This window comes from Elephas maximus, chromosome 1, assembly GCF_024166365.1.
Source record: "Elephas maximus indicus isolate mEleMax1 chromosome 1, mEleMax1 primary haplotype, whole genome shotgun sequence".
NCBI classification, from domain to species: Eukaryota; Metazoa; Chordata; class Mammalia; order Proboscidea; family Elephantidae; genus Elephas; species Elephas maximus.
The window spans coordinates 2,225,566-2,250,070 of NC_064819.1; the positions used below are offsets into that span (position 1 = coordinate 2,225,566).

Below are 24,505 nucleotides of genomic sequence, written 5' to 3' on the forward strand. Positions count from 1 at the left end.
CAACTTTTCTCTGAATATTTGGTAGATTTTCCAGTGAATTTGTCTGGGCCAGGGCTTTTTTATTGCTGTTTTTGTGAGTTTTTTTAATGACCTCTTCAATTTCTTCTTTTGTTATGGATCTGTTCAAATTTCCTACCTCTTCTTGTGTTACTTTAGGTAGGTAGCGTATTTTTAGAAATTTGTCCATTTCTTCTAGGTTTGCAAATTTGTTGGAAAGCAATTTTTCATAATATTCTGTTATGATCTTCTTTACCGGTTAGTTCCGTTGTAATTGTACCCATTTCATTTCTTATTTTGGCTATTCACATCTTCTCATTTTTTCCTCTGTCAATTTGGTCAGTTGTTTGTACCTTTTATTGATCCTCTCAAAGAACAAACTTCTAGTCTTGTCAATTCTGTCTATTCTTTTTCTGTTTTCTATTTCATTTATTTCTGCTCTGATCTTTATTATTTCCTTTCTTCTGGTGACTGTGGACTTCTTTTGCCACTAGTTTATTTGTTCATCTTGTAGGGTTAAGCTATTGATTCTGGCCCTTTCTGCTTTTTGATGTGTGCATTTTTTACCATAAATTCTCCTCTGAGCACTGCTTTTGCTATGTTCTGAAAGTTTTGGTATGTTGTATTTTCACTCTCATTTGATTCTAAGAATTTTTTAATTTCTCCTATTACCCCAAAATTTTTAAGTAAGGTGTTATTCAGTTTCCATGTATTTATTTTTTTTCCTTGTTCTTTCTGTTACTGATTTCTAGTTTTATAATGTTGTGATCAGGGAAGATGCTTTGTATTATTCTGATTTTTTTTTTTTTTAATTTACTAAGGATTGCTTTGTGGCCTAAAATACAATCTGTTCTGGAAAATAATCCATGTGCATTTGAGAAGAACGTGTACTGGGCTCGTGCTAGGTGGTATGCTGTGTATATGTCTATGAGGTCAAGTTGGTTGACTGTGTTACTTAGATCATCTGTATTTTTGCCAAGTTTCTTTCAAGTTGTTCTATCCATCAGTAAAAGCGGTGAGTTAAAGACCATTCTTTTGGTTACCGTTTGCTTGATAATATTTTTCCTCCATCCTTTGATTTTTTTTAACCTATTTATGTCTTTATGTATAAGGTGTGTCTCTTGTAGGCAACATATTGATGTGTCATGTTTTTTAACCCATTCTGCCACTGTCTCTTGACTGGTGCATTTAAGGCACTCACATTCAGTGTGATCACCGATAGGTATGAATTTTCAGCTGCCGCTTTATTATGCTTGTTTTTGTGGTGTTAATGGTTTCTTTGTTCTGCTTCATTTTCAGTGCCGAGTTCTTTTTATTTATGGATTTTGTCTTCATATGCTTCATTGTTAATTTTGTGTTTACTAAGCTTTTTATTTTCTTCTTTATGTTGTTAAGCAGATTAATTTTCTTTGTGGTTATTCTGAAATTTACCTTTATCTTCCTAAGTTTAAAGCACTCTGTTATATCTTGATACCACCTTGACTTCCTCGCCGTATGGAAATTCTGTAAATGCCACACCACTGGTTTCTATCCCCATTTTGTTCTGAGGTTGCTGCCGTTTACAGACTGGCGTCTCTGGTTCCCTGTCTGCAGTTCTGCAGCTTTACTTCACTTTGGAGAATCCTTCGTCTGGGTGGGTATCTGGGAGAGGCTGTTGAGTGTCTTAATGTCAGGTTGTCGTTTAATGTCGTTGGTTCTTTGTCTGAAGGACTTCCTTTAATATCTCTTTTAAGGTTGGTCTGGTTTTTACAAATTCCCTTGTATTTCTGGGAATGCACTAGTTTCACGATCATATTTGAAAAACAATTTTGCTGGATATATGATTCTTGGCTGGCAATTCTTTTCTTTCAGGGTTTTATATATGTCATCCCATTGCCTTCTTGCCTGCAGTTTCTGCCAAGAAATCAGCACTAGTATTACTGGTGCCCCCTCTGTAGGTCAGATTTCATTTTTTACAAGCCGCTCTCAGAATTCTTTGTCTTTGGTTTTGGAAAGTTTGATTATCGTATGTCTTGGTGACTTTCTTTTGAAGTCTATCCTGTATGGGGTTTGCTGAGCTTCTTGGATGGAAACCTTCTCATTTTCATATTAGAAAAGTTTCTGCCAATAAATCTTCAAAAGTTCTGGGTTTTTCTTTTTTTCCTCCTCCTGTTCTGCAATTTCTATTAAAAGAAATTAAAAAAAAAAATTTTTTTTTTAATTTCTTTTAATAACGTGAAGTATTCCTCTTAATAGTGTCCCACATAACTCTTAGGCTTTCTTCATCTTTCTTCATTCTTCTTTCTGATTGTTCCTCAAATTGGTGTCAAAGGATTTGTCCTCTATTTCACTGTTTCTTCCATTGATTCAATTTTACTTCTGTGTCCTTCCATTGAGTTATCTATTTCTGATATTTATTGTTAATTATCTGGGTACCTAATTGTTTTTGTATGGTTTCTAATTACTTATTTTGTCATTTTGTTCTCGTACCGTTTTCCTGAATTCTTCTAGGGGTTTATGTGTGTTTTCCTTAATCTCTTTGAGGATCCTATATATAAGTCTTTGAATTCCTTATCAGGTAGCTCTACTACCATTTCTTCCTCAGGTAGGTTTTCTACCCCTTTATTTTGCTCATTTGCTTGAGCCAGCCATCTTATCCTGTTTCTTTGTATGATTTGTTATTGTCTGCTGTCACCAAGGCATCTGGGTATTAATTTATTTATAAATTTCTTTATTGATTACATGTATGTTTTGTGCTTATTTTTTCATTTTGTTTTGATGCATCTGGAGCTTTGTTTCTTCTCTTTCTCTTCAGAACGTCTTTCTTCCTTTGTATTATCTTAATTGTTGTTGTTTTGTGGTTCTGGTCTATGTGTGCCCTTGGTGGTATCTGTTGGCCGAGTGTGACTTCTTCTCACTACTGGGGATGGTGGGTGTCATAAATTGCATTGTGTCCGCCAAAAATACGGTTAGGCCAACTTGGTTAGGCCATGGTTCCCAGTATTGTGTGGTTGTCCTCCATTTTGTGACCTTCCTATGTGTTATAAATCACAATCTCTGCCTGTGGTTAAAGAGGATTAGGATGGGATGTAACACCCTTGCTGAGGTCACATCCCTGATCCAATGTAAAGGGAGATTCCCTGCGGTATGGCCTGCACCACTTTTTATCTTACAAGAGATAAAAGGAAAAGAAAGCAAGCAGAGAGTGGGGACCTCATACCACCAAGAAAGCAGTGCCAGGAGCTGAGCACGTCTTTTGGACCCAGGGTTCCTGTGCAGGGAAGCTCCCAGACCAAGGGACAACTGATGACAAGGACCTTCCTCCAGAGCCAACAGAGAAAGCCTTCCCCTGAAGTGGACACCCTGAATTTAGGCTTGTAGCCTACCAGACTGTGAGAGAATAAATTTCTCTTTGTCAAAGCCATCCGCTTGCAGTATTTGTTACAGCAGCACTAGATGACTAAGACGGTGGGTCACACCCATGTGCAAGTCCTCTGTGGTTAGGCTCATATGTCTTCCCTTACTGGACTGAGTGGAAGTGGGAAAGCAGGTTCCTTCCCTGATACTGGGTGACAAGTTTGGTGGTCAGGGTTCCTCCACAGACCTTGTGGGACCATGGGATCCTTTGGGTTGGTGCTAGCAGTTAGTGCATCTCTAGAAGTCAGGGCAGGATGTCTCTGTATCTTCTGTGAGGGGATGTTTCCCAAATGGATGAGGGAGACCTGCTATGCCTGCATGAATTGGCATTTTAGTAGGCGGTGGGGTATGAAGGGGTTTCAGTGAAGTGCAGCTGGCCTACAGGAACTGTCTGTACATGGACTGTGTGACGTTGCGGCTGGATGGACATTGAATGAGGGCACTAGGATCTCCTGCTTGTTGTGTGGCAGAGGTGCAGATGGCACCTTTTAGGATGTGATCGGAATTGTTGATGAAGTGATGTGTCTGTCTAGCCGGGCACCAGGGCACGGATGCAGGGAAGCATTCTTGCTGGTCGCTGGGATGGGTGCTGTGTGCGCACACTGCTGGTTGCCAGGTGGTCGGGGCCAGGGTGCATGGGTCACCCCAGTCACCGGGTGGGTAGCACGAGAACTCGTACCACAAGTCACTGAGCAGGTGGGGTGGCAAGTTGGGGAGGGGTCTCATGCCTCCAGTTGCCAGTTTGGCAGCAGAAGTGCATGACGCTGATCACCAAGTATGCAGGGCAGCACAGAGATGGGCAGAATGGGCACGAGCCTCCAGTCACAGGTCCAACAATACAGGAGTGTGCACCCAGATAGCCAAGCAGGGGGCAGGGATGAGGGGACACACTGCTGGTCACCGGGAGGGTAGAGGAGGAGGCAAGGAGGGGGAGAGTATGTTCCCCAGTCTCTTGCATGAGCCAGCGCAATCCCTGCAGAGCGCAGCCAGTGATCAGGAGCCGGCTCCAACCAAATGCGAGAAGGGACTGTCCACAGTCCAGTCTGGTGAGGGATCTCTGGCAGTCACTCCAAGGATCCTCCACTGGGCCAGCACCACCTGCCCAAATGATCAGGGGCTGCTGCTGGTGAATACTTCTGTCGCTATTTTCTGGATCCCTCCCTACCATAGTCACCTGGATCCCTAGGGCTCTCACCTGCCTTCCTGCACTTTCCCTCCTTAGATCCAGTTTGTGTTCTGCTCACCTTGCTTCACCCCAGGTCCGTCTATACAGTATCTCTGACTTCTATTGGGGATTTCACCAAGTTGCCTTCCTGCGCTCCTCACCCAGGAACAATGTTCTCTGTCTCGAGACGGCCACGCTGCACCAGCCTGGCTGGCAGGGCGCCTACAGTGTATAAGTCTCCTTGTTCGCTGTTTTCATTCAGTTTCTCCATCCCTTCGTTGTGCCATCTAATTCTTCACCCTTTTGTTTCCTGTTCTGGATTCCCAGATTAACATCCATATCTGTTTCACTCGGTTTCTCAGTTCTTTGCTGCAGGGGGATGATGTGGTGTGTGACTAAGCCGCCATCTTGGGCCTTCTCCTGCAAAGTTCTTCTTAAGAGTGATCTGCTTTATTTTTCCTTATCTCACTTAGCAGTAACTGACATTACATACCATATACTTATTTGTTTATTCTTCTTTGCTTATTCCTCAACTGCTGAAGCAGTCAAGATGGGCAGGGACTATCTCCGACACCCAGAACAGGCCAGGCACAGAGTAGCTGTTTATCTGTATTTGAGTGAGTGATTTAATTTATTCTAAACTGAAGTTGACTCTAGACTTCATGACTATTAAGAAGAGTAACTGTCATTTGAAGAGTCCTAGAACAAACAAAGACAAACAGCCCCAGGGAAATGTATTACCTATCATTTCCTAGCACTTTCCAAGAGAGTCTGCTTTCTGGGTCTGTAATTTCAAAATGGAAATAACTTCTAGATGAGGGAAAAACTCTAACTGGCAGATGCCTTAAAGGTAACCAACTTCAACCTGTCACAGGACACAGAAGCCCCTCTAAAACCATTGGTCCCTATGTTTAAATTCCTCAGGGAACACAATACTTACTGTAGCAGAGCTTTTTCTAATCCTGACACTGAGAACCTTCTCTTAAACTAGGTCCACGTCAGTCTCTCTAAGGTCTTCACACAGCTCTACCACTTGAGGGTCTTAATAATTCAACCTTTGGCTAAAAAGCAACCTGAAATCTAGTTCATTTCATTAGTACCTTTCTGAATGTGAGTACTCCAACAACTAATTTTTCAGATATTGATTCCCTCTACCTTTTCACATTCCTGAATGTAACAATGGAATAAAAAGTTTAATTTACAAATAAAGTTTTAATAGTTTTTAACAGTAATAACTTAAGAGTTCGTTGCTGATAAAATTCTAAATTATCCTTCTGACACTGATATTTTATATGTTAGCCACGGCATGTTTTGTAAGTGAAATCATATACTGTAATAAATCCGGCTGACATACAGGACAATTTAGGGACCAACATACCAATGATCAAGGTCAGGCATCAAGAGTTAGAAGGAATATTACACTAAGAATCAGGGGACCTGCCTTCTAGTCCCACTTTCATCACTTATTCTGTGGCCTAGGTCTGTTTTTTCCTGGTTAAAACTGAAGGCACTGGAATACACATTCTTTGAAACTTCTTTCAACTCAGTACGAACTTGCAAAATCAAAGTGAAAACTTTCATGATTCTGGTTTCTAAATCATGAATTTGTGACCAACCAGTCCATGCTTTGAGAGGTGACCGAGCAGGTGACGCTGGTGGAGAGGCAGAACTCGAGCAGACCAGTTTCTGCTGCTCTATCAACTGCAGCAGTTTTCCACGAGCCTCCATACTCTGTCGGTTCAATTCTGCAATCCGTTCTTCCATGGTACCTGCTAGAGGTTGTGCTGCTGGAAAAGTCTTAAAAAAGACAAGACATAAATTCAATATTGAAAAAAAAAACCCAAACAACTTTGACTTTTTGTAAAAATCATCTCTTCCGTAAGTACCATAAGTTAGTATTCATAGCTCTTGCTATATAAAAACCTGAACAGTGGGCAAATAATTTACAAATCATTTACTTGAAAAATTAGGACTACCGTAAAGGGATACTAGCCGCTCTACAGGTACCACATAAGCTCTTTAGTCCCTCTGTTTACGGACCGTCTGTAGGACAGCTTTCCAGAGTCCTCTCGTATTTTGCTGAGCTGCACAGAGACTCCTCCTGGTAACATGGCCTCTAGAAATATGCTAAAGGCCACATTCCTATTAACGGCAAATCTGAGTTTGAATCACACTATATAAAACAAGAGGATCTGCTGTAGTTGAAAAGGATGTTTCTATAATCTTCAAACATGCACCATGAGTTATTTGGCAAAGATTGCTGGTAGCCTTAGCACTCCTTCTGACCATGTGACAGCCTCACCAGGCTACTTTTGGCCTAAGATAGCTGACTGAGTAATAGTTTGTGGTTGGAAAGAGAGGTACAGAAAAAACATACCCACATAAGGACTTTAACATAAATTTAATTTAAAAACTCCAAAAAGGAATGCACTTATTCTGAATTATTTCATTTTGCTAAATATGTCCCCCTATGGGTGGTTGGGGAACCAATCCCCAGTGGAAACCACTAATTTGTAGCTTTTGCCCACTAGTAAAAAAAATATAACCAAAACAAAGTGAAGTAAGGATTTTTTTGTATTTCCAATTATAACAAAAAGGGTGGTGAGAGCAACGATATTAGATCCTCCTCCCCAGGCTGATCTACGGACAAATTTAAAAAAGAGGCAAACTCAGTATTTAACTTTGTTGTCTTTTTCAAACCAAGCATTGACTGTTTCAAATAACCTTCAAAACTCTGCAAACATCAGAAGGTCTCCCAGTAACTCAAAACCAAGGCAGCTGGCACTTGTACTGACGACAGCTGTCTGTCCCCAACACTCCTTTCCTGGCTCCCCTCCTGCCAGTCCCTTCTGACCACAAATTCTGTGGCTCAATATCCACGCTGCCCTGCTTCCCATGAGCCATTACTGACAGGTGGTCCTCGCCCCTCCAGCTCCCCCTAAGCTTCCTCACTAAAGCCCTTGATCCACTGTTTTAAAGCCCTTATGAAAGCAGTCACCTCAGGAGCCCCTAATCCATGAAGCTGCCTAGCTCTTTCCCACTGCTAAAATACTGTTCCATTTCCTACTGGAAGCCTGAAAGGCACCATCTTAGGTCACCAAGAAGTCAAAGGAAGTCTCTTTCATCACTGGGACCAGCACAAAAGTATGCTACAAACATCCCTCAGTGGAACTTAGAACCTGTTTTCTTCCCACAGTGACATAAAGGTTTTGTTTACCAGGTTAGCCCACAGGTTTATCTAACTTAGAAAATTCCTGCACCATAATACGCAGACCTTTGCTACTCAAAAGTGTGGTCCTCGAAACAGCAGCATCAACGTCAACTGGGAACTTATTAGAGATACAGAGGTCTACCCCAGACCTGCTCAACCAGAAACTGCATTTTAGCAAGATCCCCAGGGGTCCTGGATGTACACTAAAGTCCAACTTTAACAACCCTTTAAAACATTGTTTCTAGGGGAAAATGCACTCTATGTCCTAAAAAACCAACTCTCCATGAAATGAACTCAGCGTCAACTACACATAGTTCCCTTTCATGAACCACTTTAACACTGGAAATGCTTTCCATTCCAATGTAGGTACGTGGCAAAATTTCAAGTAATTCTACATTTTATATTTAAAACTTCACGTCTAGCTTAATCTTAGCTTTCCTACACATTTTCTCTTTGCCCTATTGTTCTCATTCACTTATTTTTTTATTTTATATTGTCTTGCTTTATTTTATGTGCAGTACATACTGAGAAACAAGGGCTACCTATTTTAGAACGAGGCCATGTCAAAGCCTCAGCCACCCCGTGGCAGGATTACTTCTGGAGAGAAGTCCCTCATGATGCCCCGTGATGCCCTTAAACTCCAGTGTACCCCTCGCCAGTCCTGCCTGGTACTCACAGCGCTCATGTCGCTTGCACTTTCCTGTGTGTTTAACTCCCGGGGTCCATCTCCTTGCTCTCCCCCTGACCCAATAATATTATTCAGATGTGCCTTGATAGCTGAATTCTGAAGTGCCAACTTAGCAATCTGTGCCATGATGTCCTTTCTTTGTATCAACGCCTCATTTGTTCTAAGCTGCTGCCCATCTCCCAGTATTGGAGGCTCTTCTGAGAACACGGGGTTTCTTGGCTGCTGAGTGTCTGAATGGGAATCGCAGAGGGGCTGTGACAGGCTGGCAAAAGGGGCCTGGCTTCTGTTCTCCAAATCTTCTCCCATGTGAGAAACCCTCCACCTCTGAGTGAAGAGACGATTCTCGTCATTTGAGTTCTGAACGTCTGAACCAGGAGGGAAGGTCTTCTTTTCCCAGTTTTGCTCTTTCTCAATGATTTCCACAGTTGGAGGAATGCGTGGGGCAGGACGAGTTTGAACAGTCCTCCTCAATACTGTGGATAAGAAATCATAAGTATATGTGTATTATTTTGCAGTAGGCTGGCAGTATTGAGACAGATAGGGTTAACTGTGCTGGCGGAACAAAAGAGCCTTTAAAAGATTACCATCTAAAAGTTCAGTAAACAGGAACCACACCCTGTTAACATGAGATAAGGCCTTCCTAGTGTTTTCCTAGTCCCTTCCTCCTTTACAGCCTCCCTCATTATACAAACTGTGACCGCTGTTTAACCTTCCTTAGCCCTCCGAAGGTGGTGATGTAGTGCCAAAGATCAGTGAGCTTGCACTATATCCCATAATAAGTGATGCCAGGGGCTGCCAAGAGGACTCCATCTTGAATATCAGCAGGTTCCATCTTGGATCCCAGATGCCTCGCAACCTAATTAACATGCACCACCTTTCTGAGAAGTACCCACCCCTTGAAAGAAGCCGACTAAATAGTCATTACTCTATCGTCTCCACCGAACCCATATAAGCCCTAGCCTTGCTTCCTTTTCTAGTCAATCTTTTGGAGAGACTTAGGTCCCCAATGACTCCTTTTGCTTGACTTAAGCAGAATAAAGCTTGCTGAAGATAAAGTTTGTCTTTTGCGTGTACTTTTACTTGGGAAAAGACAAGGACCCTTTGTGTCAGATTGGCAATTGGTGACAGTATCGTTGTGTCATGAGCCCATCATTGTAAAGTTAGAGAAGTATTCCAATAGAAGGGTTTGACCTCTGAATACCTCAAGTATTCTCGGCAGGGCATATGCCAGAAAGGCCATCCCTAATGATCAAATGCATGGACTGTTTATCTTCCTTAAAACATCTGTCAGTATCCTTGTGCAAAACCATCTTTCAAGCTTGTATTTTAACACATATATTAACTCATATCTGGGACTCTTGTAGCGGATTATCAGCACCTAGAAGTCTCTCTGAGGAAGTAAGATGTAAAATGATTAAGTATATAGCGGAAAGCAGAGAAAAAGGCATTACAGGCAGAGAGAACAGCTTATGTGAAGGCCCTCAAATAGGAAAAAGCAAGAAGGAGGCCAGTCTAGCTGTAGCACACCGATGAGGGAGAAGTAGAAAAAGCTGAGGTCAGGCAGGTGTGCAGGGGCCATTTAACGACGAGCCTTTTAGGCCATGTCAGGAATTTTATAATTTAATCTAAGAGCAGTGGACATCTGGAGAAGGTGTGGCAACAATGTGATTCATATTTAAAATGATCACTCTGGCTACAGATAACTGGAAGGTGGCAGGAATGGAAGCAGGGAGATTGGCAAACAGCTGCAGTAGTTTCAGAGAAAAATGACAGTAGCTTTGACTAAGGTATGTTGGCAACAGAGACAAGAGAAGTAACAGATTTGAGGAAAATTTTGGTGACAGAACTAAGACTGATGAACTGGAAGTGGGGTAGAAGGAAACACACAAATCAACAAGGCATGCGGAACTGAGCAGACGCTGATGCCATTCGCTGAGATGGAAAAGAAAAGAAAAACAGCAGATTTGGGGCAGGGAGGTTATCAAGAATTCGGTTTGAACATGCTAAGTTTAAATAAATGCCTTTTGATTCATGCATGTATCTACTCAAGCGGACAGTCACTCAAGTAGATGGTCACAAGACAGGCAAGAGATTGGACTGGCTATAATTAAACAGCCTCTAACTCAGTACTCTTGGCATTTAAACCTAAGCACAGACCACCATATCACTTTTACTGCTAGCACCCAAGAGCTACTTGTGATTAACAAACTAGGTGCTCAGACAAGATAAGGGGTTACATTCCAAGGCCCTGTGTGGTTGACCAGCTGTAATTAAATAACCTCTGAGTCAGTATTCTCGGAATCTAAACCTAAGTACAGACCACCATATAACTTTTACTGCTGGCATTCAAGGACTACTTGTGCCTAAAAAACTGTAGGTGCTTAGACAAGATCCCAAACAAAAACAAGACAAGGGGCCATATTTCCTATCCCTGCATGCTTGACCAGCTATAAATTACTGATAACCCTCCTGAGTTGTTTTTCAAGTCCCCCACCAGGTACAGAGCATGTGCAGTAAAAATCAAGGTAACCTATAAATGACCTTCCACACGAGATAATCATGAACAACGATCCCTTGCCAGGACTCGAACCAGGATCCAGAGACATCACACATGCACAACATCCCAGAATAAGTCCTGTTCGACATCCCAGCAGCCTTTGTGACAGACTCCATCTTAGTTCCAGCAACCTCTACGAGGAAATCCATCTCGAATTCCAACTGCACATGCCTTTGATTTGCATAACCCCTCCCCTTCTGAAAAACTCCACCCACCTAATGAATAAGATAATGCCTTTTTATCAGCCCTAAGAAGTCCTTCGTTCAGAGAGACTGGAGGCTAGTGTAGGTGAAAACCCCTCTCCATCTCTCCCTCGCGAGCCTTTTCTGAAATAAACCTTTCTTCCTGTGGAACCTCTGAACCTCTCCTGGTCATTCTTGGTCAGAAGACGGTAAGAGCCTAGGCAGCGCTTAGTCCTGAGCTGGGAAGCCTTGCCCTGTAACGGTTACATAGGTTGTCATGGATTGAATTATGTCCCCCCAAAAAATGTGCGTATCAATTTGGTTAGGCCATGATTCCCAGTATTGTGTAGCTGTCCTCTGTTTTGTGACTATAATTTTATGTTGACAGGATTAGGGTGGGATTGTAACACCACCCTTACTCAGGTCACCTCCCTGATCCAATGTAAGGGGAGTTTCCCTGGGGTGTGGCCTGCACCACCTTTTCTCTCTCAAGAGATAAAAGAAAAGTGAGCAGAGAGTTGGGGACCTCATACCACCAAGAAAGCAGCACCAGGAGCAGAGCACGTCCTTTGGACACGGGGTCCCTGCGCCTGAGAAGCTCCTTGACCAGGAGAAGATTGAGGACAAGGACCTTCCTCCAGAGTCTACAGATAAAGAAAGCCTTTCCCTGGAGCCGACACCCTGAATTTGGACTTGTAACCTATTAGACTGTGAGAAAATAAATTTCTCTTTGTTAAAGCCAACCACTTGTGGTATTTCTGTTATGGCAGCACTAGATGACTAAGACATGGGTCATAAACTCAAAAGAGATATTTGGGCTAACATACAAAACTGGAAGTCACTGTCATATAGAAGACACTGGAGGCTGTGAGATTACCTAGAGAGAAAGAGTAGAATGAGGAAAAGAAAGAAACCAGAACTAAGACATGAGGCACTCAACATTTAGGATCAGGTTTTGAAGGAAGAGAAGCCAGCAAAGAGGACTGAAATGGAAAAGCCAGGGAAATAAGAGAAATATGACAAGAAAGTGGTATCAAGGAAATAAAGAGAAGAGATTGTTTCACAAAAGAGGGCATGGTCAACTATGTGTAATACTACTACTGTAAGACCTGTCAAGACAAAGACAGAAAAGTGTACCCTGGACTTAATAATATGGGGGAGGTCACCGGAGCCCTTAGCAAGAGTGGTTTAGGTAGAATTCTAAAGAGTGACTTGGGAGGGGAAACGCTTCTAGTTCAACAGCAGGCTGAGCACACATCTGCCTTGCCTCCTTCCACTGAGACAACAGCAAGGAAGCATAAGAGTAAATAAACCCCTATCAGTAGAGAGGAAGGCTGGGAACAGTCTTCAGCAAGTGTGGTCTTTCAACAAATTTCTGGAAGTTAGAGTGAATGGGAAGCGTGTGAAAGAATGCAACTGGGCAGAAGCTACAGCCCAAAACATGTTTATCCTACACGGAAGTTGTGGTATATACACCACCCATCTGTCAGGCTGTTGTGTTGTGGTGGCTTGCATGCATGTTGCTATGATGAGGGAAGCTATGCCATTGGTATTTCAAATACCAGCAGGGTCATCCATAGTGGACACATTTCAGTGGAGCTTCCAGACTAAGACAAGGAAGAAAGGCCTGGCAATCTATGTCCAAAAATTAGCCAATGAAAACTTTATGGACCACAGTAGAATATTGTTTGGTAGAGTGCTGGAAGATGAGCTTCCTAGGTTGGAAGGCATTCAAAATATGCAGTGGCCACAACAATGGACTTAAGCACACCAACAATCACGAAGATGGAGCAAAACCAGGCAATGTTTCCTTCTGTTACACACAAACATAAGGTCTCCGTGAGTCAGCGCCAAGCTGACAGCAACTAAGGGTAACAACACAAGGAAGCTCCAGGTGAAAACCTGTCTTTCTGTGGGAACGCTGAAAAGGCGACGGGCTCAAAGTTGGCAAGTACAGGGAGGAGGCAATGAGAAGTAGGCCTGAACACTTAGGAGTTATTTAAAGTTTGTCTACTGTACAGTTATGCCAGTCAAGCTTTGGCTCACCAGAATTTATATTAATTATAGAAATAACCACCAGAAAGACAAAAATCAAGTTAGGATAAAAATGATTGGGGGTAGGGCTAGAAGTGTGGGACAAGATTCCCACCTTGTATGTAATTTTTTTACCCACATGTAAATATGAACTGGAACTGGTGCTTAAAAAAAAAAAGAGAATAAATGGGAGATAAAATGAAAACCAAACACATATATGTATATACATATATGTTCCTGCACGCGTCTGTCAGTTTGTCGTACTGTGGGGGCTTGCGTGCTGCTATGATGCTGGAAACTAAGGCAACGGTATTCAGATACCAGCAGGGTCACCCATGGAGGACAGGTTTCAGCTGAGCTTCCAGACTAAGACATACATATGTTGTTGTTAGGTACCATCGAGTCGGTTCCTACTGACATTGACCCTAGTAGACGGAGCAGTATTGCCCCACAGGGTTTCCAAGGAGCTGCTGGTGGATTTGAACTGTCAACCTTTTGCTTACCAGCTGAGCTCTTAACTACTGTGCCACCAGGGCACACATATATCATATATACAAACATATACACACACACACAGACACACATATATGTATCACTTACACATACATATATATCACTATATACACATATGTATCTCTACATATACATGTATATATTATTATCAACACATGTAGCATCATTCGTAACAGCCAAAAGGTGCTCCACCAAAAGAGAAATGGATAAAAAAATAGTGATACGTACATACAACAGAACATGACTCATCCACAGGAGGGAACGAAGTACCATTACATACAACAACTTGGATGAACCTCAAAACATTACGCCAAGTCCAAGAAGTCAGATACCAAAGGCAACGTATTAAATTCCTCCTTTTACATGACATATTCAGGAAGGCAAATCAACAGACACAGCCCCTAACAACAACAAGAAAATATTTATGACGATGACTCTAAATCACCTCGTCTGACACAGCACCGTACGAACCCGAGGTGGCTAACGTCCGCACGTCCGACACGGCGCCGTACAAGCCCGAGGTGGCTAACGTCAGAACGTCCGACACACTGCCGTACGAGCCCGAGGTGGCTAACGTCCGCACGTCCGACACACTGCCGTACAAGCCCGAGGTGGCTAACGTCCGCACGTCCGACACACTGCCGTACGAGCCCGAGGTGGCTAACGTCCGCACGTCCGACACACTGCCGTACGAGCCCGAGGTGGCTAACGTCCGCACGTCCGACACACTGCCGTACGAGCCCGAGGTGGCTGACGTCCGCACGTCTGACACGGTGCCGTACGAGCCCGAGGTGGCTAACGTCAGAACGTCCGACACGGTGCCGTACAAGCCCGAGGTGGCTAACGTCAGAACGTCCGACACACTGCCGTACGAGCCTGAGGTGGCTAACGTCAGAACGTCCGACACGGTGCCGTACGAGCCCGAGGTGGCTAACGTCAGAACGTCCGACACACTGCCATACGAGCCCGAGGTGGCTAACGTCCGCACGTCCGACACACTGCCGTACGAGCCCGAGGTGGCTAACGTCCGCACGTCCGACACACTGCCATACGAGCCCGAGGTGGCTAACGTCCGCACGTCCGACACGGCGCCGTACGAGCCCGAGGTGGCTAACGTCAGAACGTCCGACACGGCGCCGTACGAGCCCGAGGTGGCTAACGTCAGAACGTCCGACACGGCGCCGTACGAGCCCGAGGCGACTAACGTCAGAACGTCCGACACGGCGCCGTACGAGTCCGAGGCGACTAACATCCGCACGTCCGACACACTGCCGTACGAGCCCGAGGTGGCTAACGTCAGAACGTCCGACACGCTGCCGTACGAGCCCGAGGTGGCTAACGTCCGCACGTCCGACACGCTGCCGTACGAGCCCGAGGTGGCTAACGTCCGCACGTCCGACACACTGCCGTACGAGCCCGAGGTGGCTAACGTCCGCACGTCCGACACACTGCCGTACGAGCCCGAGGTGGCTAACGTCCGCACGTCCGACACACTGCCGTACGAGCCCGAGGTGGCTAACGACCGCACGTCCGACACACTGCCGTACGAGCCCGAGGTGGCTAACGTCAGAACGTCCGACACAGCGCCGTACGAGCCTGAGGTGGCTAACGTCCGCACGTCCGACACACTGCCGTACGAGCCCGAGGTGGCTAACGTCAGAACGTCCGACACACTGCCGTACGAGCCCGAGGTGGCTAACGTCAGAACGTCCGACACACTGCCGTACGAGCCCGAGGTGGCTAACGTCCGCACGTCCGACACACTGCCGTACGAGCCCGAGGTGGCTAACGTCCGCACGTCCGACACACTGCCGTACAGGCCCGAGGTGGCTAACGTCCGCACGTCCGACACACTGCCGTACGAGCCCGAGGTGGCTAACGTCAGAACGTCCGACACGGCGCCGTACGAGTCCGAGGCGGCTAACGTCCGCACGTCCGACACACTGCCGTACGAGCCCGAGGTGGCTAACGTCAGAACGTCCGACACACTGCCGTACGAGCCCGAGGTGGCTCACGTCCGACACACTGCCGTACGAGCCCGAGGTGGCTAACGTCCGCACGTCCGACACACTGCCGTACGAGCCCGAGGTGGCTAACGTCAGAACGTCCGACACAGCGCCGTACGAGCCTGAGGTGGCTAACGTCCGCACGTCCGACACACTGCCGTACGAGCCCGAGGTGGCTAACGTCAGAACGTCCGACACACTGCCGTACGAGCCCGAGGTGGCTAACGTCAGAACGTCCGACACACTGCCGTACGAGCCCGAGGTGGCTAACGTCCGCACGTCCGACACACTGCCGTACGAGCCCGAGGTGGCTAACGTCCGCACGTCCGACACACTGCCGTACGAGCCCGAGGTGGCTAACGTCCGCACGTCCGACACACTGCCGTACGAGCCCGAGGTGGCTAACGTCCGCACGTCCGACACACTGCCGTACGAGCCCGAGGTGGCTAACGTCCGCACGTCCGACACACTGCCGTACGAGCCCGAGGTGGCTAACGTCCGCACGTCCGACACACTGCCGTACGAGCCCGAGGTGGCTAACGTCAGAACGTCCGACACAGCGCCGTACGAGCCTGAGGTGGCTAACGTCCGCACGTCCGACACACTGCCGTACGAGCCCGAGGCGGCTAACGTCAGAACGTCCGACACACTGCCGTACGAGCCCGAGGTGGCTAACGTCAGAACGTCCGACACACTGCCGTACGAGCCCGAGGTGGCTAACGTCCGCACGTCCGACACACTGCCGTACAGGCCCAAGGTGGCTAACGTCCGCACGTCCGACACACTGCCGTACAAGCCCGAGGTGGCTAACGTCAGAACGTCCGACACACTGCCGTACGAGCCCGAGGTGGCTAACGTCAGAACGTCCGACACGGCGCCGTACGAGTCCGAGGCGGCTAACGTCCGCACGTCCGACACACTGCCGTACGAGCCCGAGGCGGCTAACGTCAGAACGTCCGACACACTGCCGTACGAGCCCGAGGCGGCTAACGTCAGAACGTCCGACACACTGCCGTACGAGCCCGAGGTGGCTAACGTCAGAACGTCCGACACACTGCCGTACGAGCCCGAGGTGGCTAACGTCCGCACGTCCGACACACTGCCGTACGAGCCCGAGGTGGCTAACGTCCGCACGTCCGACACACTGCCGTACGAGCCCGAGGTGGCTAACGTCCGCACGTCCGACACACTGCCGTACGAGCCCGAGGTGGCTAACGTCAGAACGTCCGACACAGCGCCGTACGAGCCTGAGGTGGCTAACGTCCGCACGTCCGACACACTGCCGTACGAGCCCGAGGTGGCTAACGTCAGAACGTCCGACACACTGCCGTACGAGCCCGAGGTGGCTAACGTCAGAACGTCCGACACACTGCCGTACGAGCCCGAGGTGGCTAACGTCCGCACGTCCGACACACTGCCGTACAGGCCCGAGGTGGCTAACGTCCGCACGTCCGACACACTGCCGTACGAGCCCGAGGTGGCTAACGTCAGAACGTCCGACACACTGCCGTACGAGCCCGAGGTGGCTAACGTCAGAACGTCCGACACGGCGCCGTACGAGTCCGAGGCGGCTAACGTCCGCACGTCCGACACACTGCCGTACGAGCCCGAGGTGGCTAACGTCAGAACGTCCGACACACTGCCGTACGAGCCCGAGGTGGCTAACGTCAGAACGTCCGACACACTGCCGTACGAGCCCGAGGTGGCTAACGTCAGAACGTCCGACACACTGCCGTACGAGCCCGAGGTGGCTAACGTCAGAACGTCCGACACGGCGCCGTACGAGTCCGAGGCGGCTAACGTCCGCACGTCCGACACACTGCCGTACGAGCCCGAGGTGGCTAACGTCAGAACGTCCGACACACTGCGGTACGAGCCCGAGGTGGCTAACGTCAGAACGTCCGACACGGCTAACGTCCGCACGTCCGACACACTGCCGTACGAGCCCGAGGTGGCTAACGTCAGAACGTCCGACACACTGCCGTACGAGCCCGAGGTGGCTAACGTCAGAACGTCCGACACACTGCCGTACGAGCCCGAGGTGGCTAACGTCCGCACGTCCGACACACTGCCGTACGAGCCCGAGGTGGCTAACGTCCGCACGTCCGACACACTGCCGTACGAGCCCGAGGTGGCTAACGTCCGCACGTCCGACACACTGCCGTACGAGCCCGAGGTGGCTAACGTCCGCACGTCCGACACACTGCCGTACGAGCCCGAGGTGGCTAATGTCCGCACGTCCGACACACTGCCGTACGAGCCCGAGGTGGCTAACGTCAGAACGTCCGACACAGCGCCGTACGAGCCCGAGGTGGCTAACGTCCGCACGTCCGACACACTGCCGTACGAGCCCGAGGTGGCTAACGTCCGCACGTCCGACACACTGCCGTACGAGCCCGAGGTGGCTAACGTCAGAACGTCCGACACACTGCCGTACGAGCCCGAGGTGGCTAACGTCAGAACGTCCGACACGGCGCCGTACGAGTCCGAGGCGGCTAAGGTCCGCACGTCCGACACACTGCCGTACGAGCCCGAGGTGGCTAACATCAGAACGTCCGACACACTGCCGTACGAGCCCGAGGTGGCTAACGTCAGAACGTCCGACACGGCTAACGTCCGCACGTCCGACACACTGCCGTACGAGCCCGAGGTGGCTAACGTCAGAACGTCCGACACACTGCCGTACGAGCCCGAGGTGGCTAACGTCAGAACGTCCGACACACTGCCGTACGAGCCCGAGGTGGTTAACGTCCGCACGTCCGACACACTGCCGCACGAGCCCGAGGTGGCTAACGTCCGCACGTCCGACACACTGCCGTACGAGCCCGAGGTGGCTAACGTCCGCACGTCCGACACGGCGCCGTACGAGCCCGAGGTGGCTAACGTCAGAACGTCCGACACGGCGCCGTACGAGCCCGAGGTGGCTAACGTCAGAACGTCCGACACGGCGCCGTACGAGCCCGAGGTGGCTAACGTCAGAACGTCCGACACGGCGCCGTACGAGTCCGAGGCGACTAACATCCGCACGTCCGACACACTGCCGTACGAGCCCGAGGCGGCTAACGTCAGAACGTCCGACACACTGCCGTACGAGCCCGAGGTGGCTAACGTCCGCACGTCCGAAACACTGCCGTACGAGCCCGAGGTGGCTAACGTCCGCACGTCCGACACACTGCCGTACGAGCCCGAGGTGGCTAACGTCCGCACGTCCGACACACTGCCGTACGAGCCCGAGGTGGCTAACGTCCGCACGTCCGACACACTGCCGTACGAGCCCGAGGTGGCTAACGTCAGAACGTCCGACACACTGCCGTACGAGCCCGAGGTGGCTAACGTCAGAACGTCCGACACGGCGCCGTACGAGTCCGAGGCGGCTAACGTCCGCACGTCCGACACACTGCCGTACGAGCCCGAGGCGGCTAACGTCAGAACGTCCGACATTCTGCCGTACGAGCCCGAGGTGGCTAACGTCAGAACGTCCGACGCACTGCCGTACGAGCCCGAGGTGGCTAACGTCAGAACGTCCGACACACTGCCGTACGAGCCCGAGGTGGCTAACGTCCGCACGTCCGACACACTGCCGTACGAGCCCGAGGTGGCTAACGTCAGAACGTCCGACACACTGCCGTACGAGCCCGAGGTGGCTAACGTCCGCACGTCCGACACACTGCCGTACGAGCCCGAGGTGGCTAACGTCAGAACGTCCGACACAGCGCCGTACGAGCCCGAGGTGGCTAACGTCCGCACGTCCGACACACTGCCGTACGAGCCCGAGGTGGCTAACGTCAGAACGTCCGACACACTGCCGTACGAGCCCGAGGTGGCTAACGTCAGAACGTCCGACACGGCGCCCTACAAGTCCGAGGCGGCTAACGTCCGCACGTCCGACACACTGCCGTACGAGCCCGAGGTGGCTAACGTCAGAACGTCCGACACACTGCCGTACGAGCCCGAGGTGGCTAACGTCAGAACGTCCGACACGGCTAACGTCCGCACGTCCGACACACTGCCGTACGAGCCCGAGGTGGCTAACGTCAGAACGTCCGACACACTGCCGTACGAGCCCGAGGTGGCTAACGTCAGAACGTCCGACACACTGCCGTACGAGCCCGAGGTGGCTAACGTCCGCACGTCCGACACACTGCCGTACGAGCCCGAGGTGGCTAACGTCCGCACGTCCGACACACTGCCGTACGAGCCCGAGGTGGCTAACGTCCGCACGTCCGACACACTGCCGTACGAGCCCGAGGTGGCTAACGTCCGCACGTCCGACACACTGCCGTACGAGCCCGAGGTGGCTAACGTCAGAACGTCCGACACACTGCCGTACGAGCCCGAGGTGGCTAACGTCAGAACGTCCGACACAGCGCCGTACGAGCCTGAGGTGGCTAACGTCCGCACGTCCGACACACTGCCGTACGAGCCCGAGGTGGCTAACGTCAGAACGTCCGACACACTGCCGTACGAGCCCGAGGTGGCTAACGTCAGAACGTCCGACACACTGCCGTACGAGCCCGAGGTGGCTAACGTCCGCACGTCCGACACACTGCCGTACGAGCCCGAGGTGGCTAACGTCCGCACGTCCGACACACTGCCGTACGAGCCCGAGGTGGCTAACGTCCGCACGTCCGACACACTGCCGTACGAGCCCGAGGTGGCTAACGTCCGCACGTCCGACACACTGCCGTACGAGCCCGAGGTGGCTAACGTCCGCACGTCCGACACAGTGCCGTAAAAGCCCGAGGTAGTTAACGTCTGAACGTCCGACACGGCGCCGTACGAGCCCGAGGTGGCTAACGTCAGAACGTCCGACACGGCGCCGTACGAGCCCGAGGTGGCTAACGTCAGAACGTCCGACACGGCGCCGTACGTGCCCGAGGTGGCTAACGTCAGAACGTCCGACACGGCGCCGTACGAGCCCGAGGTGGCTAACGTCAGAACGTCCGACACGGCGCCGTACGAGCCCGAGGTGGCTAACGTCAGAACGTCCGACACGGCGCCGTACGAGCCCGAGGTGGCTAACGTCAGAACGTCCGACACGGCGCCGTACGAGCCCGAGGTGGCTAACGTCAGAACGTCCGACACGGCGCCGTACGAGCCCGAGGTGGCTAACGTCAGAACGTCCGACACGGCGCCGTACGAGCCCGAGGTGGCTAACGTCAGAACGTCCGACACGGCGCCGTACGAGCCCGAGGTGGCTAACGTCAGAACGTCCGACACGGCGCCGTATAAGCCTGAGGTGGCTAACGTCCGACACAGCGCCGTACGAGCCCGAGGCGGCTATTCAGTGCCTCGGTCAGACTAGTCACATTTTAGGTCTCGAGAGCCCCAGGGAGCCAGCGGCTAGCTACCACATTAAACAAAAGACGGAATGGAACATTTTCATCATCCCAGAAAGTTCTACTGGACAATACTGCTCTAGAGCAAAACTGAATGCTGATGAAAGGCCCGAACGTATCTCCCATCTTCATCTGCACGTCCAGTTCAGCTGAAACACTCTTGACATGTAAGTATCTCACGCAAACTGCCTGAAAAATACGATGATAAAGCTTCGCCAATTCAGAGTGCACATTCAGAGGCAGCTCTGTGAGCACGCTGCAAGAGAAACGCGCAGCGTTGTCACGGCCTGAATCATGTCCCCCCAGGATGTGTGTATCAGCTGGGCTGGGCCACGATTCCTGGTACTGTGTACTTTTCCTATGTTGTAAATCCTGTCTCTACGATGTTAGTGAGGGAGGATGGGTGGCAGTTGTGTTAGTGACGCAGGACTCAACCTACAGGATCGGATTGTGTCCTGAGGCAGTATCTTGATATATAAAAGGGAGAAGCAAGCGGAGAGACAGGGGGGCCTCATACCACCAAGAAAGCAGCACCAGGAGCAGAGGGCATCCTTTGGACACGGGGTCCCTGCACCTGAGAAGCTCCTCAACCAGGGAAAGGATGAGCACAAGCACCTTCCTCCAGAGTCAACAGAGAGAGAAAGCCTTCCCCTGGAGCCGACGCCCTGAATTTGGACTTGTAACCTACTACACTGTGAGAAAATTAATTTCTCTTTGTTACAGCCATCCACTTGTGGTAGTTCTGTTACAGCAGCACTAGACGACTAAGACAAGTGTTACTTCTTTCAAGGCAGAGCTTGCTGAAGATGTAAACAAAACATTGTCCCCAGCAGTCCCTCTAATTTGCTTTTATGAACATTTAGCATGTTTATGACCAGAGTAAAAATATTTATTGGAACTGTTTCCTTAAAGGAACTTTAAACTATTTGACTATCACTCATGAGAAATAATTTACAATATCTAAGAAGAAATCATTTGACAAACCTATTAGTAACAGACAAAACATGTGAAAACCACTTTGAAGAGCAAAAATGTAACCTGAATTGAAATCGTACTTTCTTAAATCTAGCCAGCATTAATACACCTCTCCAGCACTCTAAAGAGGGAATACCAAATCACAAAATATTACAGAGCTGGAAACGACATTAAAAATAAAGAAAACCCCTCTCATTTTAGAGATAAGGAAACTGAGACCCAGAGAAGGTAAGTGTGTTAGCCCCACGCCTCACAGCTAGTCAGGGGACGGGTGGGATGGGCAGGCCAAGCGGCCAGCCAGCACTCTGACCCTCAGCCTGGCACTGTCTCCACTACCCTACTGATCTGACGGGCTCCACATGTGCGATACAAATGCCAAAACAAACTTTGGAAAAGTCAGGTGTCATTTTCTTCACCTTTTATGGTCTCTATCTTAAACACACATCGACGTGCAGAAAATCTGACAAAATTTGTACATCCCAGTGACAACAAAAGTTACTTCCTCTGTTTCCCTGTATGAGAGTACCCAAAGATCTTCTTGAAGAAATAAAAATTCAGGCAAATCAAGACTGAATAAAACTTTCTAAAAATTTCAGAGGTGAGTCTAAGACAGTGGATCTTAACTTTTTTGACTGAAAGACTCTTTGTATAATCAAATGAAGTTACAGCTCCAGAAAAACGCACATGTGGACAAACATAATTTTCCAGTCAGTGAAGCAGTCCATGGACCTTCTGCAGACCTGAGCTAAAGAGTGACAGTAAATTTTTAACATTTTATTCAAAACTCTACATTATGCAGCAAAAATGACTCTGAAGCGATTTTTAACTGTCCATTGCCTTTCTTTATAAAATTTCCTCAACTGACTGCCCTGAAAAATTTGATGAGAAAGAGGTTAATATGATGACCAGATCTGACTTATAAAATCCTTAAAGTCACAGTTCTCACCTTTCCTTGCTAGAATTTCCACTGCTCCCTGGCGTATAGTCTCCCCTTGTTTCTTACTCCTTCCTACACTCCTGGACCACAGGGACACAGGGGGTTCCCTTTACTCTGCATCTTATTGCTAAAAACTTAGATCCTTTGATCACAGCTTCATAATCACAACGTCTACTGGAACAGATACGTAATAAAATTCCGTATCACGCTTCACCGTAGCTGTAACAGGCACGATACAAACCACCCCGAAAATTCCTCCTTCAGCTTAAAGGTTACGTGTGGAATGTCTTTTTATATTTTGTTTATCAGGTAACAATGAACACAATAAATCACATATGAGAAGCATAAAAAACAACTACCTTACATATAACTTTAGAAGAAGCCTGCTTACCATCCTGCAGAGGGGAGAACTCTGAGCTGCTCTTCTGCCTGGGTGGTGTTAACAACACAGCCGGCTCAAACACGTGTGCTGGGAAACTGCCGGCCAGAGTCACACTATCTGGCGGGTTTGGCACCTGGGACAGTTTGACAGGCAGCTCTTCCTGTGGGAATTCAGCCACTTCATCCCCTCGGAACATCAATGGCACGGAAACATTAGCGTTTACAACGGGCCTCTCTGAAGAAAATGGGAGGCTGTTAGTAGTTAAAGGAAGCATGGACACATTTCAGTCAAGATCAAAGCCCACACGACCTCCAGAGCCTTCACTTTATAGGCTATATCCCTTTTTGCCAATAATTCACATTCGAAGCTCAGGTGGGGCCAGAACCGAGAAGTTGCTATCTCTGAGAAAAGCATACAGAGTCCCAAAGCCATAAAAGCCGAAGACTCTGAAAAGCCACTTTGAAATCCTACCCGGCCCTTTAGAACTCTGTATTATTTGTTGTGGACGGTTTTCTAACAGTCATGACAAATAACAAAATGCCAAGAAGAGGGTGTATTAACCCACCACTTCCATATCCGAGGCTCACTACAAAACAAGGTAATTTCACAAGTCACCCATCATCACAGAATACTCACACTCCCTATTACTTAAAAAAGGTTACAAGAGCTGAGACTTAGTTATCTAGTGCTGCTGTAACACAAATACCACAAGTGGATGGCTTCAACAAACAGAAATTTATTTTCTCACAGTTCGGAGGCCAGAAGTCCGAATTCAGAGTGCCAGCTCTAGGGGAAGGCGTTCTCTCTCTGTCAGCTCTAGAGGAAGGTCCTTGTCGTTTTAGCTTCTGCTTTCTGGTTCCTTGGAGCTCTCCCTGTATCTTGGCATCTATCTTCCCCATCTTCCCTCTGCTCACTTGTTTAATCTCTTTCATATCTCAAAAGAGATTGACTCAAGATATACCCTATACTAATCCTGCCTCATTAACACAATGAAGACAGCCCATTTCCAAACGGGATTATAACCACAGGCATAGAGGTTAGGATTTATGACACATATTTTTTGGGAACGTAACTCAATCCACAATACTCAAGAAGCCACTAAATTGGTTTTACCTACATAAAT

At 48.7% G+C, this 24,505-nt stretch overlaps 1 protein-coding gene across 2 annotated transcripts in view; it reads right to left on the reverse strand.

The window, feature by feature from the left end:
• Positions 1-24,505, reverse strand: part of CFAP44 (cilia and flagella associated protein 44) — a 261,809-nt gene that overhangs the window by 159,289 nt on the left and 78,015 nt on the right. For both annotated transcript variants that reach the window (XM_049876485.1, XM_049876503.1), the window contains exons 13-15: positions 23,392-23,616; positions 8,446-8,930; positions 6,175-6,355 (exon numbers count right to left, since the gene is read on the reverse strand). In XM_049876485.1, the coding sequence (XP_049732442.1) occupies positions 6,175-6,355; positions 8,446-8,930; positions 23,392-23,616 (891 nt within the window). The remainder of the gene's footprint in view (positions 1-6,174; positions 6,356-8,445; positions 8,931-23,391; positions 23,617-24,505) is intronic.